This window comes from Nyctibius grandis, chromosome W, assembly GCF_013368605.1.
Source record: "Nyctibius grandis isolate bNycGra1 chromosome W, bNycGra1.pri, whole genome shotgun sequence".
Classification (NCBI taxonomy): domain Eukaryota; kingdom Metazoa; phylum Chordata; class Aves; order Nyctibiiformes; family Nyctibiidae; genus Nyctibius; species Nyctibius grandis.
This window is the reverse complement of record NC_090694.1, coordinates 8,441,361-8,458,498: the sequence shown is the minus strand read 5'-3', so window position 1 is coordinate 8,458,498 and position 17,138 is coordinate 8,441,361. Positions and strand designations below refer to the sequence as shown.

General features: G+C 44.7%; 2 protein-coding genes and 1 non-coding gene across 4 annotated transcripts in view; all 3 read left to right on the top strand.

Annotated features, from left to right (window-relative positions):
- The window catches only part of LOC137675765 (large ribosomal subunit protein eL37-like), a 92,631-nt gene extending 87,256 nt beyond the window's left edge, over window positions 1-5,375 (top strand). The window contains exons 1-4 of one of the 2 annotated variants that reach the window (XM_068421978.1): window positions 2,560-2,645; window positions 3,421-3,556; window positions 3,849-3,933; window positions 5,258-5,375. In XM_068421978.1, coding sequence (XP_068278079.1) covers window positions 2,643-2,645; window positions 3,421-3,556; window positions 3,849-3,933; window positions 5,258-5,327 — 294 coding nt within the window. In that variant the 5' untranslated portion in view covers window positions 2,560-2,642 and the 3' untranslated portion in view covers window positions 5,328-5,375. Of the gene's footprint in view, window positions 1-2,559; window positions 2,646-3,420; window positions 3,557-3,848; window positions 3,934-5,257 lie in introns of those variants that run through there. The other variant, XM_068421979.1, reaches the window with a different exon arrangement.
- LOC137675808 (small nucleolar RNA SNORD72) lies at window positions 5,076-5,156 on the top strand. The gene has a single exon (XR_011050013.1). It is a non-coding gene; the product is annotated as a small nucleolar RNA SNORD72 (small nucleolar RNA).
- Window positions 5,376-13,816: 8,441 nt separating the features above from the next.
- The window catches only part of LOC137675688 (5'-AMP-activated protein kinase catalytic subunit alpha-1-like), a 64,239-nt gene continuing 60,917 nt past the window's right edge, over window positions 13,817-17,138 (top strand). Inside the window, 1 exon segment of the mRNA XM_068421858.1 lies at window positions 13,817-13,970. Within this exon segment, the coding sequence (XP_068277959.1) occupies window positions 13,874-13,970 (97 nt within the window). The 5' untranslated portion in view covers window positions 13,817-13,873.

Here is a 17,138-nt window from a genome sequence, read left to right as displayed (position 1 = left end):
CACAGGAAAAACCACAGGGTGCCTCATGATGTGAACTGTCTCTCCTGAGCGGTTCTTGCAGGGGAATGCTGTCTCCTGATGGCTGAGACATTCTTCAGTGCAGGTGGGGAGCAAGGTCTGTCCTCCATCTGGGACAATTTTTCCAACACCTCACCGAGCAGTTCTGTGGATTTGTCAGACGGTTTTTCCGTAGCGGAGACACTGGCCCGTGGGGAGGAAATGAGATTGTCTGCACACTGCCACATCCAATTATCTATATCACCCAGTGTTGGTGCATTGGCATCTGCCCAGTTAAGTAATGCTAACGAGTTGTCACACGATGGTGGCACGCTCAGTACCCACTTGCGCCACATGGGTCTGGTAACCCAGAGTGCATCTGGGTCTAGTGGTGTCCACGGGTCATGCAGGTCATCAAAAGTCATCTCCCACACAGCTATTTCCCTCAGATTCTTAACACCTCTCTCGATGGTTGTCCACTTGCCTGGGTGGTATATGACATCATTCCTAAAGGGATACCTGGTTCCTTATGCTTTGCAGGAGTCACATCCAGAGAGTGAGGGGATATGCACCTGTTGCAAGATCCCTGTCAATACCCACTTCTCCAGCCATTGGTCCCAGCTGCTTGGCTTCTCTACCCCCTAACTCAAAACCATCAGCTCCATTATCCCAGCTGCAGAGCAGCCAAGTAACAAGTTGCTCACCTTCATGACAGCTGTAATCTTTACATGTATCTCACAGCTCATTGAGGGATAGGGATCAAGTGGTTACCTCTGGCTCATCCTCCTTTGATGTCCCTGGTAGGCCATCACAACCTGCTCTTTTTGTGGTTTTCATCTTCTGTACAGGGGCAACTGATACCAGGACTGATTTAATCCCTAGGTTAACTGCACCACCCATTGCTGGGGGCTGATTAGCTGCAGCCCTTGTTGCCAAAGTCTGGGTAATTGCAGCAAGTGCTGCCTGGAGTTGAGTAATCACAGTACCCAGTACAGAAACCTGAATAACCTCTGGGGTAGCCAGGATGCCTGCTGTAGGGACTAGCATGGTCCGAGTATCTGCAATTTCAGTCATGGGTGCTGGGGCAGCTGCAGTGTCTGTCATAGGGGCTAGAACTGTTGTGGTGTCTGGTGCAGGGACCAGGGCTGCTGCAGGGCCCCTTACAGTGGTAGCAGCAGCTGTGCTGTATCCACCCTTATACCAATGTTTAATCAAGAGCAAGAACTGAAAGACATTCAAAAGGCCTAACAATATGAGCATAGTGGTTGAAACATCCCAAGGGTAGTCAAAGTTCTCAAAAGCCATTGAAATCAGCTTTGAGGGAAAAAGGAAGTACATGTCACCCACTCCCATTCCCTAGAAATCAGAAATGGTCACAGTTCCAAAAGAATTTACGATACCATAAACCAATGCCAAACAACATAGCAGAGTGATACCTCTAAGTCCACACCCAGAAGTGATAAACCACACAAAACCAGTAACAACCAACAGCAAAGCCACATATTTGATTAATCACCAAAAAAAGCAACTGTAAAACTAAACATCAGAGAATCCTACCTAGCAGCCCTGCTACTGATACCAACATGATGAATGCTCATAACAAAAGCAGTCAAATTTGTAAAAACTTCAACTCTCCAAGACTCTTAGATCAAATGTCTGTGGTTCTCCCAGGTGATCTATTTATATTGGGCACCAAATAAACTGTCTTCATTTAGCCTCCACCCAGGGCTAAACAATAACAGTTGCTCTCTCACCCCATGTCCCTTCCCTGACTGAAGAAGTGAATATGGAAAAAGAAGGGTGACTCAGGGGTTAAATTTAAACAGATTTAATAAAATCAAGAAACCAACATAAATTGTAATACAAAACACACAAAATTATACTTTGCTATAGAGCACTGGCAATTTGCTCCAGGAACAACAATCCTTAAGAATGGGGGAGGGAAGGGCTTTTTCCCCTCCTTCCTACTAAGCTTTCCCCTTTATAGTGAACTTGATGTTAATGATATAGAATACACCTGTGGGCCAGCCTGGGTCAGCTGCCCTGGATTTAACTGCTGAGGGCCTTGATCACCATGGCTGGCCACAAACTGAAACAAAATCCCAGTGAAACCAGGACACTGTTAGACAAGGCTATATAATTCTACAGTCAAGGTTAAATAAGTTGGTTTTATCATCAATTTCTGACTTTGAGACAAGTAGGTTTTGAAGTGGTGATAAGATAAACACAAATTTCTTCAAGTTCTCTCTGTACATGTTATTTCCCCCAAATTAACTCTTCTAAGATAAAATTGCCTATAGATTGTGAGTCTACTGAAGATGCGTGGTAGGCTGGTATGTGAGAGTTTTAATGGTGCATCTGAATAAAAAACGATTTTGCATTAATGATGTCCATTGCGATGCTTTAGACTGCATCCAGACTGTCATGTGGCTTGTCGGGGGCTGGGAGGGACATAGACAAGCAGAGCGTGCAGCTAAGCCAAGCACTGGCACTCTGCCGCGCCGAGGCCTCCCCAGTCGGGCCACTGGACCGGACCCCTCTGCCGCGCCCAACCGGACACTCCTAGCGCGCACCCGGAAGCGCTTGCCGGGCTATAGCGGAAGCGGGGCGGGTTTTGGCCTCTTTGGTGCTGGCGCCTGGAGAAGATGGTGAGCGTTAGAGTCCGGGTGCGGGGTATCCGCCACCATCTGCTGTCGCGCCGGGCCCTGCGGAGCCGCGGGCCTCGTCTAGGGCGCGGGGCGGCCCTGCCCCCTGCTGTAGCTGGGCTCGGCGGCGGGACGGTGCTGCGGGGAGGCCGCTGCGGAGCTGGGGCTGGAGCCTGAGGGCCTGGCGGTGGACGCCGCTGCTGGCCCGGGGGGGGGGCGGGAACGGGATGTCTCGTCCTGGGTGGGGAGGCCGCGGTGGGATGCGGGGCCGTTCTGCCGCCGGGGCGCCTCTGGGGTCTCCTTCGGGGTCTCCTCCGTGCTTGCTGCGGGCCTGGCCGGGCCGGCGCTCTCCCCGGTGATGAGGCAGTCTTTCAGATAACGTAGTAAGAGGGGGGGTTTGGTCGCCAAAGCCTCTTGTGCGTGCGGATGATCTGTGTGAAATAAATACCTTCAGGAAAAGGCAGTTTACTGTTTATCACTGGTGAATTTGGAGATGAGAAGGGAGTTGGAGATAACCGTTCGGTGGCTTTGTTTTATTTCAGCACTGGGCGGGGGGGTAGGAATGGCGAAGAGAGGTGTAAGGAACTGATTTCTAGAAATGGAGGATACCTATAGGCGAAACTGAGTTGGTGTTTTAGAGTTCAGTGTGCCTCTGACATGGTTATTGGACTCTGTGAATTTGTGTGTGTTCTTTAGAGGAGCTTATTATGTTTTGAGTTACGTGACTTGCAAGTGCTAGTGATATTTACAATGTGCAATGTCTTGAAATTTTTTTCAGACGAAGGGTACATCGTCATTTGGTAAGCGACGAAATAAGACGCATACCTTGTGTCGTCGATGTGGATCCAAGGCATACCATCTGCAGAAATCTACCTGTGGAAAATGTGGTTACCCCGCTAAGCGTAAGAGAAAGTGTAAGTAACAGACTTGAATTTAAAAACTTGTGTTTCTTTCTCGTCTTCAATAGTCTGGCTTTCTTCCAACCAAGGAAGAATACTGTGTCATCTTGCAGTGTTTGGAGCTTTTTTTTAGAATTAACACTGATTTAACTATATTTCGGCTAATGTGCAGGATTACTGCATAGAAATTTACTTAATTTATAATTTTTTTCTTTTGCTTCTGTCAGATTGAATAGTTGTGCTATTCAAATGTACTGTGCAACTAATTATTTGGTGCACATGAGTAACAGTAACTTCTGTGTTCTAGATAACTGGAGTGCAAAGGCTAAAAGGCGCAACACCACTGGTACTGGTCGCATGAGGCACCTGAAAAGGGTCTACCATCGATTCAGGTATATTTTATTACAAACTAGTGTAATGTGAAATCTTGCATGGATTTCACTGAATTATAAAATTTATCACTCAAAGTTAACACTCTTATTTAGTACGCTTAATGTGGTATGGTCTTTCTTTTTAAATATATTGTGGAAATAAATGATGCTTATATCTTCAAATGAATATTCTGCCAATTATAAAAAGCTCACTTATTGTTAATACATAGGATGTATAGCAAGCTCTGATGTTTCTGTTAAGTGTAGATAGTACAGAACACAGAGGATATTGTAATAAAATGCCCACATTTGAAAAGGTATGCTTCTATTTGTGAGTCAGTGAAATTGCTGGTTGCACTGAAGTGTGAGTTTTTGTAAGAAGCAATTCTTGAAATGTGTTTCAATCCCCTTTTGCCCACAAAAAAAGTTCAGGATTGAAATACTTCAGTAGTCACTAATTTGGAGTTCAGTTAGCAGTATGTAACTGTAACATCAGATTCTGAGTTACAGGTTTCTAAAATGTGTTATAAAGCTTTGAGTTGTACTTACAAGGTACTGTACTGTTAAACTCATAAAGAATTTCTTTTGTATGATCTCCATCTTCTAAAACGAAGCTCTGTAACTTCTGGCCTACTACACCAGGAAGTTGGATGAAAAATACCAAGCAATTCAAGAGTCTCTTCCTAAAAATGTAGATTGGATTTAATAGTGAAAAGTAGGAGTCTTTTAGGTCCTGGAACCAGGTGTAGTTGAGGGATCCATTCATCTGTGTTTGTTTTTGAGAGCGCAGTCTTTCCCAGCAGCAGCTGGGAAAACCTTACAATGTGCAACTGCAGCCTGATTTCCACCAAATGTTGCTGAAGTAAAAATGTCATATCCAAAAGGAAGCTTGGGGCTGACTCTTCTTTTGTCATGCCTGTCTTAATCTCTGGTTGGAGACATAGAGGATTTCTGTAAGAAATTGACTTGCATTTCAGTACTAACAAATGTGAAATCTTTTGCTGAGTTGTTTAGTAGGAGCATAAAGTAAGGAGTCCCTTCAGTGGGTGTGCTGTATCTGATTCAGTCTTGCAGTGTTTACTTAGTTACTGAAATCTTCCTGTTTGAAGAAGTCAAATTTACTTCAGCAGAAGAGAGAGAAAACCATACTGCTTATTCCAAACAGTTTGTCAGTGATATTTCTTATTAAAAATGTCTGAATGTATGAACTCCATAGTGATTTCAGTGCATTACTGAGAGAAGCTGAAAAAAGCTGGTGAACTTGATCTAAAACATTACTTGTTAGAGTGGTTTCTGCTCCAGGTTATTTTCTTTCAAAAAATGGTAACCATATTTCTACTTGTAGGAATGGATTCCGTGAGGGAACCACACCAAAGCCCAAGAGAGCAGCTGTTGCAGCCCGCAGTTCATCATAGACTCCTGTTTTAACCTGTTTGTTAAAATAAATGGTCTTATCCAGAAAATATCGCCTTTTATACATGTTTTACTTCAGTGAAATACAGGATTCCTGAAAATACTTATATTTACACACACAAATTCTTGATGGTATGCACTGAAGCAATTAATTAATCCTTTAATTGACTCCACCTTGAAAAGGACCATTATCTCTGTGTTGAACTTAAAAAGAGGCTTGTATGTGTTATTCAAAAGAACTCACCTGCAAGAGAAATGGAATATCAGCACTATGGACTGAGTTTCATTGTGCCCTAGCATGGAGAGTCAGAATTTATCTCAAAGATAGTAACTTGAATAATGGCTCTAAGTGCTATTCTGGGAGGGAATAGTTTAAGAGGGATTCCCAGTCTTAGCCATTGCTCGCTGTTCTGTGGCTCTGAAAGGCCTGTAAAAGTATTGTTTGTTCAGTGGGTCATTGCTTCTTGGGTAAAAAGAAACTCCTGAGTCTGGAGCACACATACTGCCAGACATGAAGGGACTAGAGATCTGCTGTAGTTGAGACAGAAGTTACCTAAATGGTCTGGGAAGGTCAGTGTGGAAAGCTGACACACAAATAGAGTTAATTATTCTGGGTGTAAACAACAAATGGTAGGTAGGATGATACAGAAGTCAGTGACTTGGGGGGTACACTTAAATTATAGAATCATTTATGTTGGAAAAGACCCTTAAGATCATTGAGTCCAACCATAAATCTAACACTACCAAGTCCACTACTAAACCATGTCCTTAAGTGCCATGTCTACATGTCTTTTAAATACCTCCAGGGATGGTGACTCAACTACTTCCCTGGGCAGCCTGTTCCAATGTTTGATAACCCTTTTGGTGAAGAAATTTTTCCTAATATCCAATCTAAACCTCCCCTGGCACAGTTTGAGGCTGTTTCCTCTTGTCCTATCACTTGTTACTTGGGAAAAGAGACCAACATCTGCCTCTCTACAACCTCCTTTCAGGTAGTTGTAGAGAGTGATAAGGTCTCCCTCAGCCTCCTTTTCTCCAGACTAAACAACCCCAGTTCCCTCAGCTGCTCCTCATAAGACTTGTCCTCTAGACCCTTCACCAGCTTCGTTGCCCTTCTTTGGACTCACTCCAGCACCTCAATGTCTTTCTTGTAGTGAGCGGCCCAAAACTGAACACAGTATTGGAGGTGTGGCCTCACCAGTGCTGAGTACAGGGAGACAATCCCTTCCCTACTCCTGCTGGCCATACTATTTCTGATACAAGCCAGGATGCTGTTGGTCGCCTTGGCTACTTGGGCACACTGCTGGCTCATATTCAGCTGGCTATCCATAAACACCCCCAGGTCCTTTTCCTCCAGGCAGCTTTCCAGCCACTCTTCCTCAAGCCTGTAGTGTTGCATGGGGTTGTTGTGACCCAAGTGCAGGACCTGACACTTAGCCTTGTTGAACCTCATAGTTTGCCTCAACCCATCGATCCAGCCTATCGATATCCCTCTGCAGAGCCTTCCTACCCTCAAGCAGATCAACGCCCCTGCCCAACTTGGTGTCGTCTGCAAACTTACTGAGGGTGCACTCGATCCCCTCATCCAGATCATTGATAAAGATATTGAACAGAACTGGCCCAATACTGAGTCCTGGAGAACACCACTTGTGACCGGCCGCCAACTGGATTTAACTCCATTCACCACAACTCTTTGGGCCCAGCCATCCAGCCAGTTTTTTACCCAGCAAAACTACACCCGTCCAAGCCATGAGCAGACAGTTTATCCAGGAGAATGCTGTGGGAAATGCTGTCAAAGGCCTTACTAAAGTCTAGGTAGACAACATCCACAGCCTTTCCCTCATCCAGGAAGCGGGTCATCTTGTCATAGAAGGAGATCAGGTTAGTCAAGCAGGACCTGTCTTTCATAAACCCATGCTGACTGGGCCTGATTGCCTGGTTGTCCTGTACATGCCGCGTGATGGCCCTCAAGATGATCTGCTCCATAATCTTCCCTGGCACCGAGGTCAGACTGAGAGGCCTGTAGTTCCCCAGGTCTTCCTTCTGGCCTTTCTTGTAGATGGGCATCACATTTGCTAACTTCCAGTCCCCTGGGACCTCCCTGGTTAGCCAGGACTGCTGATAAATGATGGAAAGTGGCTTGGTGAGCACTTTCACCAGCTCCCTCAGTACCCTTGGGTGGATCCCATCTGGCCCCATAGACTTGTGTGTGTCTAAGTGGCATAGCAGGTCTCTAACCATTTCCCCTTGGATTATGGGGGCTTCATTCTGCTCCCCATCCCTGTCTTCTAGCTCAGAGGGCTGGGTACCTAGAGAACAACTAGTCTCACTACTAAAGACTGAGGCAAAGAAGGCATTAAGCATGTCAGCCTTTTCCTCATCCTTTGTCACTATGTTTCCCCCCACATCCAATAAAGGATGGAGATTTTCCTTAGCCCTCCTTTTGTTGTTAATGTATTTATAGAAACATTTTTTATTGTCTTTTATGGCAGTAGCCAGATTAAGTTCTAGTTGGGCTTTGGCCCTTCTATTTTTCTCCCAGCATAACCTCATGACATCTTTGTATTCCTCCTGAGTCACCTGCCCCTTCCTCCAAATGTCATAGACTCTCCTTTTTTTCCTGATTTCCAGCCAAAGCTCTCTGTTCAGCCAGGCTGGTCTTCCCCGCTGGCTCATTCTTCAGCACATGGGGACAGCCTGCTCCTGCGCCTTCAAGATTACTTTCTTGAAGAATGTTCAACCTTCCTGGACTCCTTTGCCCTTCAAGGACTGCCTCCCAAGGGACTCTGTCCACCAGGCTACTAAACAGGCCAAAGTCTGCCCTCTAGAAGTCCAAGGTAGCACTTCTGCTAACCTCCTGTCCTGGTGTCATTGGGATTTTGTTTCAGTTTGTGGCCAGGCATGGTGATCAAGGCCCTTAGCAGTTAAATCCAGGGCAGCTGACCCAGGCTGGCCCACAGGTGTATTCTATATCATTAACATCAAGTTCACTATAAAAGAGAGGGCTTGGTAGGAAGAGGTGGGGCTGTTTTTGCTCTCATTTTTTTACTCATTTCTAGTGTTTGTGATTCCTGGAGCAACTTGCTGGTGCTCTGTAGATAAGTATAGTTTTGTCTGTTTTGTGTTGTCATTTATATTGATTTTTTTATTTCATTAAATCTGTTTAACTTCAACCTACAAGTCTCCTTCCTTTTTCCCAATGCCCTTCCTCATTTGGGGAAGGGACATTGGGTGATAGAAGAACTGTTTATTGTTTAGCCCTGGGTGCAGGCTAAATGAGGATACCCACCTCCTTACTTCTTCAAGAATTGAAAACTCTATCATTTTGTGATTGCTATGCTCAAGACAGCCTCCAACCATTGTATCACCCACAAGTCCTTCTCTGTTTGTAGACAACAGGTCCACTGGGGTGCCTTCTCTAGTTGCCTCCCTCACCAGCTGTGTCAGGAAGTTATCATTTCCCACACACTCCAGGAACCTCCTAGACTGTTTCTTCTCTGCTGTATTGTATTTCCAGCAGATGTCTAGTAAGTGGAAGTCCCCCATGAGAACAAGGGCTACTGATCGCAAGACTTCTCCCAGCTGCTTATAGAATATTTCATCTGTGATAAATCATTATGGATTGATACCTGATAAACTTGCACCCATGTGGTGTGTTACTGGGTCACTCAGTTGGCTCTCAAACTCAGCTTTAAAAAAAGTGATCATAAGATGCTGTTATGAAAGTTTTGGGAATTTAGAAGATAGTAATCACTGCAAGAGTTTATAGGATTTTCAGATGCCTTGAAAAGAAAATACTTAAAAAAAAAAAAAAAACAAAAAAAACCCCAAAAAACCACAAACCAAAACCAAAAACCACCACCAAAAACTTCTCATACTTTAAGCTTCTGAGGCTGTTCTATGATTTCTTTGGTTTCATCATGAATTTCCAGAAGTAGCATACTGCTTTGTCAGTATTGAGGGATCAGCAGTCAACAAATGTATCAGCTTGTGAAAAACACTGAAGAAATTTTCAGCCAGGTTTAAAATTGGAGTGCGCCTGACTGCACTTTCTTATATTTTAAATGAAGTATAGTTAATGCTTTTAGATAATTGAGTGTATCTACTTAGGTTGTTTCTAAACAAAAAGAGAAATTTTGCCCTGCTGTTCTCTTAGCATGTAACAAATATACTGTACTCACTCTGCTTTCAATTAGTCCTCCTGAGAGAATCTGAAAGTAAGTGGTGTTGAAGCTGTTAAATTAAAAATACATTTTGCACATATTACACATCTATGTATTCACAGGGCTCAGGAGCGCATCTAAAAAGTTTTTTGATTATATACTGGGAAACAAATGTAGGAGGAAGTAATCATAAATGTCGTCTTGTTTTGTTACACTCAGAGTGAGAATAACACCTCAGAGCATCTTAAAACAGGTCAGCAAGGCACTAAGGGTTTGTTGAACAATGGTACAGTTGGACAGTGGTATGGCAGGTACTCTGACTATGGGTGGGAATGCAAAACTCAAACCCTGATTCCCACCTGACTGCAATAATGTACTTTCCCAACAGATCAATAACTGAAGAAAAAAATGTTAGTGGTCTCAGCTTGTATTTTGTTTTTACTAACAGTAAGCGCTAACATGGGAAAAAGCCCATGCAGCCTTGCATGCCTTGTTACATTTGTTATGGACTAGGGCCTATAAAGGTCTGACCTCTCTTTAGAATTTGAAATGTAATTAATCACTGGAATCCTGTCATCCACTCAGGTACACTTACAGGAACTGTTTTCAGCTATTTTATTGAATAGGTGCATTCTTACTATATATTCCCCATATATCCTGGAAATACTGGTAGACTATTTCAGGCTTTTTGCTGGCTCAAGTAGTTACAGATGGTCCCAGCTATCACTTGATTTAAACACATCCTACTGAGCAGCATTAAATTCTTGGAACTGAACTTTTGTTTTTATTTACATGCTTGATTTTGTATTTCTGTAGCTTCTATCAACTGTTCTTGGTTCTATCTTGTGTGGTTTCTTCAAGGGCACCACTGGAGGTTTCTCAGATGTGAATCTACTAACCGGCCTTCTACAGAAAACATTTTCAATAAAACAATGTCTTACTATTTTTCTGCTGTGGGATATGGGAGGCAGAGTGTTGGTGGATAAAATATGTTACAAAGTAAAAAGTTGGTGAGCTTATGTTAGTCAATGTCAAAAACCTTTTAATGTTAGCATTTTTAAAGCTAAGGCCTCATTTTATTTTAGAATTGAAATTTAAGTAAATTAAAAGGCATATTTGTGGAAGCAAATAGCTCTAAACTTGTTCTGTTTTTCCTTAAAAATAGGAGATGCCATTTACATTTAAGCAGAACTGTAGGAAATCACATGGATATAGATGGGTACAAAGTCTGATGCTTGCACATTTCCCCCCCCATGCTCTTTCTGTACATATGCCAAGGCTCTGTTAGGAACAGATGGGTCCAGCAGCAGAAGGCAGGAAGTTCTGCTACAGAACTCAAATCTGGATAAAGAGAAATTGCCAGATTTCTGTACTCTCTATTCTTCTTCTCCAATTACAAGAACAAAAAAAATGCATGACAACATGATTCTCGAGCCTACTGATGCTGAGCATCAGTTATGATACAAATTAGAATTTCTGTGGGAATAGTTCTCTCTAGATGATGTCCAGAAAGGGCATAATTAACATATCTGAATTCAGAAGTCAGGAAGTGAAAAATCTGGCACTTTTACACATTAATGCAGGCTTACTGAGGAACACTAGTACCTGCTTTTCCTGCACTAGATACAATCTTTTAATATTAATTTATTATGTTTATATTGAAGCTTTATACTGGTCTATAAGTGCAGGCTGAAAGCTTCTCACATTTTCTGCTCAAAAATGATTCACATGAAAATGTTTGAAATTAAAATTCTAAATTACTCAAAAATTAAGTATTAGTTTTATTTTCCTTGTTTTTACTATTTTACCATTTACAGTATTATTTTATTTCATGTCATGCAAATTTTAACAGGGTAGATATTATGAGTAGTCCTTACATTGCTTACCAGCCTATGTTTTGGCACCGGCTGAACAAATTACTTGGTTTTATAAAAAAAAAAAAAAGGATTCTTTATATTTTCTATGAAATCTTTCAGATTTTTTCTACCATAGTAATGAACAGATGGGTTTTAATTTTTTATCTTGTTAGGTTAGAGGGATGTTTTAAAATATAAAGATTTTCCAGGGGCCAGAATATCTGTTTTCCAGTTTTCTGTTCATGACTGTAACGTAAGTAATACTGAATGTTCTCTGAATCAGATTTAGGACTATTACTAGAAAAAAAAAAAAGGTTTTTAACTTCCTGATGGCTGCACATTTAAAAATCTTTATATTGTTTCTGTAATATATTTATTTGTTTACAAACACATTCAGGGGTCATGCTTACGGTAGGCAAGAGAAAGCATTTTAGTTTATATCATTCACTTAGTCTGGAGAACTGGGGAAAGGAGGCGAAGGGACGGGAGTTGCCAGTAACCTTCCTCTTGAGTCGATGATCTCTCCATGCAAAAATATCCATCCAATTGTCACTCTTTCTCCAGTTTCATCTGTTTCTTGAAGGCAGGGTTGGAAAGGGATTAAAAAATAGTCCAGTTATAGTCAACAATAAAAGAATATGGTCTTTGGTATGTAGAAAGCACACAATACATGAATGTGTCCCCATTTAGCCCACATCCAGGGCTAAAGAATAAGCAGTTGCTCTGGTTTTTTTTGCACCCAGTGACCCCTCCCCAGCCAAGAAAGGGAATTGGGAAAAGGAGGGAGACTTGTGGATTGAAATTGAAACATTTAATAAAATAAGAAAACCAATATCACTACTAATATAAAACCCACAAAGTTATACTCAGCTAGGAAGGAGGAGGAGAGAGGCATCCCTAGCAAACTTTCCAATTTATAGTGAACATGACATTTATGGTATAGAATGCACCTGTGGGCCAGCCTGGGTCAGCTGCCCTGGCTTTTGCTCCTCATAGCTTTAGCACCTGGCTAACTCAAAATTGCTAATGGCCTTGATCACCATGGAAACCTGAATACCATGGCTAGCCACAAACTAAAACAAAATGTAACAGAAAATTGATTCTATAATTCTGTCCCAGCAAAACCAGGACAGAATGGAAGGAAGGATACTGCCCTAAATGCAATGTGAATGAATGAGTTGGCAAGACAAACTGGAGGACAGGTTATCTGGTCAAGGTAGTAGGAGTTAAGAGGTTCCTACTTCTCTTTGTATTCCCACAATAGGGTCTGAATTTGGACCTAGGTAGAGGAAGGGAAAAGGGGGAGGAGAACTAACAGATTTAATTTACAAGGTTGATTGAAAATACAGAGACTTGACATGTCTGTTTTTTGTGAGTGGCTATGTTTTCTGTCATAGGATCCCAATACTCATTTTTTAGTAGGACTGGTCTTCTGGCAGCTTATGCTCCTGAATTACCTTACTGAAGGATCAGACGGGTGTTTGCTTATGTCAGAGCAAGGCAGGGAGGCAGAAACATGGCTTCACTAGCTTGCTTCATCTTAAATTGTCACAGACCTTTCTTCACTGCTGAGAACAGGTGGTTTGGAAACAGTATGCTCCCTGTGCCTGGATGCTACTCCTCACGTGGCATGGCAAAATGGGTTTGCTGGCCATCAGCCCTCTCAGCATCGCTGGCAGAGCCAAGCATATCAGCAACAACTGCATCTTGAATGGACCTTTAAATTGTGATACACAACACACCGCATTATTAGCGCCTGAAACCCTGCTTGCATATGGGTGTTCAGTTGCCGCCCCAGCGAGAGCTGCTGCATGCTCTCCACAGGCAGGCCTTGCAGGATGCAGCAGCACATTGCACGGCACCCCGCGGCTGTGGCAATGCAGACAGCCTAGTGATCTCATTGCAATAGCGCGATTTCTCAATTAAAAGTACACATATGTTCGACACATCTCCTCGTTTTGGCATCAGGAGGGAAAACCCGTGCTGTGGGGAGCGCTTAGCCCCAGCTTCTCGCTATATGTGGGCACAGGCCCCGCGGACGATGGCGGTACCAGTCGGCAACACGGGGAGCTTCAGCTTCGAGGCGATGCCGCTTCCGACCGACACCGGTGGGCCCAAGGCAGCCCCTCGCACTGCGCCGGCGCTGAGGGGAACCGTCACCGACGCTGAGAAACGCCCTGCACCCGTCCTCCCCTCTGGTCCCAAAATCCGGGTGAATCCCCAGTGCTCCTCGGGGGAGGTGGTGGTGTAAAAACGCCCCAGCCCCCTCACTCCGCCCTGCAGCCTTTGGGGGCTGTTTCTCCCATTCCGCCGCCTCGGCCCGCCTGCAGGAGCCGCATCCCTCGGGGCGCAGCTGAGCCGACCCAGCCCTTCCCCCCCGAACAGCAATGGTTTGTTCCTGGGGAGGGCGAGAAGGCGATAAGTGGGGGGTTCACTTCCGGGTTTTAGTGTGGGTGGGCGTTGCGTGGTTGCTTCTCTTCCGCCAGCTCTCTGGCGCGGGCTCTGCGCTGACACGGCCCTTGGCTCAAGATGGCGGCTGCGGATAAACAGAAGCACGGGCGGGTGAAGATTGGGCACTACATCTTGGGTGACACGCTTGGTGTCCGTACCTTCGGCAAAGTCAAGGGTGAGCGGTGGGGAGCGGGACCGCTGTCTGCCCCACAGAGTGACACGGCCCGGTCGGGCTGCGGGGGTAGCGCGCCGGGCGGGTGTGTTGGACTGAGCAGCGGATTCTCTATTGCCGGTTGAGGGATGCGGCCGCGTGTGGTCGTCTTATGGCGGCTGGTCCTTTGGGGCTGGGGTCAGGCGGCCGTCGAGGCCTGAACGGGGCTGGGGGGTGTGCGGGGGCTTGGCCCCGCTCCGCCTCCCGCTTAGAGTGTTGGAGGGGGTCTGAACTTCACTGGGGGCGGTGCCGGGAAGCCTGAGTTGCTGGGCGCTGCCCGGCAGTACCCGCTGGGTCGGGTGAGGCGCCGGGCTGTGGCGGCGCTAGCACCGCGGGCCGACGGGGGCGGTGGGAGAGGGGTTGGGAGGAGTGACTGTAGGGCCGACGTGTAGTCGGGGCAGTCGCGAGAAGGCATTTCACGGGCCGTTAGCTGGAGCCTTGGCCCCAGCCGCGGTGGCTGTGGGGTGGGGGCTTGGGGCTACAGTCTGAATGCCGCTGACCGAATGTGGTGTTGTGGAAATAGCGCCTGGTATGCTGTGAACGTCTTTTAGGAAAGAGGAGTTGTATTAGCTGACTTCTCGCAGGGGGGGGACTTGCAGTTCTGCAGCGGAAGTAATCGCTGAAGGAGCAAAAGCTTTCTCTTCTGTATTTATAGAAATAATTCCTGGAAGCTAATTATGCTGCATTTAAAACCACTGGATGTGTAATGAAAGTAGGCAGTCTTAATTCTTGAGCTGTCTGTGTGTTTTGCTGCACAAATACTAGTACTTGATGCCCTTATGAGGAAGGCAAGCTTGCTTTCTCTACAAGGGGAGAAATAAACATAAAAAGATGGGCCTGAGATTATTGGATTAACTGGCAACACAGCTGACACACAGACATGGAAAGACTTTGTGCTAAAAACAGTTGACCAGTGGTTATCAAAGTTTTTTTCAACTCAGAGTTAAACAACTTTTCCCAGTAGGTGTGCAGATGCCATGCAGCAAACTTGAAGCCTAGTAAAAATAAAATAGAAATTAAACTCCCTTAATGCCATTCACCACAGGTAAAAAAACTCTGCATTATCTTAAACTGTTCCTGCTATGTTTGTGAGAATTGTTGAAATGTTGGGATATGCAAATTGAAAACATTGTTTCACAAATGAGTTAGACTAGACTCAGGTTGTGTTCTTAAAGTAAGTATAACCAGCAAAAAACCCCATCTTATCCTGTTGTATCTAATGTGCTAGCTGGCTTTTAACATATCTTTTTTCAGTGTAGATGTTCCTATTGTATGTTCTCTGCTCTAGCTCTTTCAACTATTGGCATGTTCTGAAGAAACTACTGATGTTTCAGCAGTCTATTACCATGTTTCATTTCAAGTTTACCTCACTTTAGTTTAAATTTTTCCTCCCAGAAGTAGCAGCAGATTATGGGCATCTCTGTATAATTGAAGAAAGTGGGTGAAGAGCATAGATTTCCCTCTCTATAAACTGAAACAGTGATGTTGTGGATGATGCTCTGCATAATAGTAGAACCAAATCCTACCTGGAAGTTGCTTGTTAATGAGAAACTTCTGGCATGCTATAGAAAATAGGAATATATTTGACTCTAAGAAAGCAGTGGAAGAATATTTTGAGAGTAAAGCCTGTTGAGTCTCCCCCCCCCCAGGCTAGCTTATAAAGTGACACCACCACCCCCCAGCCACTGGGGAGCAGTGACTCACAACTGGCAGCTGAAGTACCATTCCTTTCCTTGATAACTTGGTGCCTCCTTAAATAGAGAGGAAATGAGATAAGGGAGAAGACAGGCATCAGATTCTCTTTCCTCATAGAGGGACTACATGGTTGAGGGGAGGAGTCAAAGATTTCTTTTTTTCCAGTGCACTGCACAAAACTAAGGTTGGCATACCCATAAATGTTCTAATATGTTTTCTCTTACATTTCAGAGCAGGCTGTTTGCACTACTGCTCCTGTTCTTATCTGTATTGGCAAAAACGTGAAAGATAGTCAGTTGGTGGAGCTACTGTTAGAATTTTAACATATTATTGAATGTCACTCCTATTAATATTTCATCAAATACAATTAGCTTGAAGGGCTAATAATCTACCATATGGAAAAAAAGAGTTGTAAGTTTTATTACTGCTCTAATTCCATAATACCCCTCTGTCTACCTTATTTGGTTCAAGTTGGTGTTGCTGCTTGTCTGCGGCAAGCTCCGTTCGGTTGCTGGCTGGCCTGAGGCTATCCGCACCCCAGGGCCATTGAGCACTGACACCAATGTGAGGATGCAACAAATGGCGTTTATTTAACTGCGCAACAGCCTTATATAGTCGTCTTGTCCCGTACGAACTCGCGCGATACTTGCACATCCTGCTCCTTTCGCCACGCCTACCTTCCGTTACAGCCCGAGATTTTCCGGTCGCCGTACCCTAATCTACCTACATTTCCCCCTCCCTATGCTTCAAGTCATGCGAAGTAAAGCGTATCGCTGATTCTGGAGCCTTGCGTCAAAGCGTAAGCGTAGCTGGCGGATACAACATCCCGAGCCCAGGTTCTCCAGTAAGATTCCCCTGCAACTCCTGAGATGCAAAGCAAAAGCAAGCTAATCATGAGCGCATTGTTCAAAGCTTTTGTTTCACTCAGCAACGGTCGCCGTTCCTCATCTTTCTTGGCGCCCCGCCGCTTTACCAGACTCTCTGTACTGTCATGACTCCTCACGTCTGAAGGTCGAGGCTGGTGCTGTTTCGGCTTCCCCCACAGGTACTCCTGCAAAACATAAAGCTCGGACAGCGTACATATTACTTCGGGTTAGGATTTTGTTTTAAATCAGGGCGCAAACAGCGTGTAGGGACCCACTGTATAACATCATCCCGTTTGATGGCGGCATACCCCCTCCCGTGATGTAGCAGCTCCCAACCTGTTTCCCACTCCGCTGTCCCAGGGAACTGAACCTTGACTGGGGGGCCCACTTCTGGCACCCCTGGACCCCAATGACGCTCAATCGGGGCACGCTCTTGGTCTCCCCGGGCCAGATGATTTAAAGAATAAAGAGCGCGATGTAAAATGTGAGATTGGTAGTTGACAGGAATTACGTCTGGGAATCCTTCCCCCTCCCCAAGAATCTTAATTCTGTGTTTTTGTTTCTTACTCAA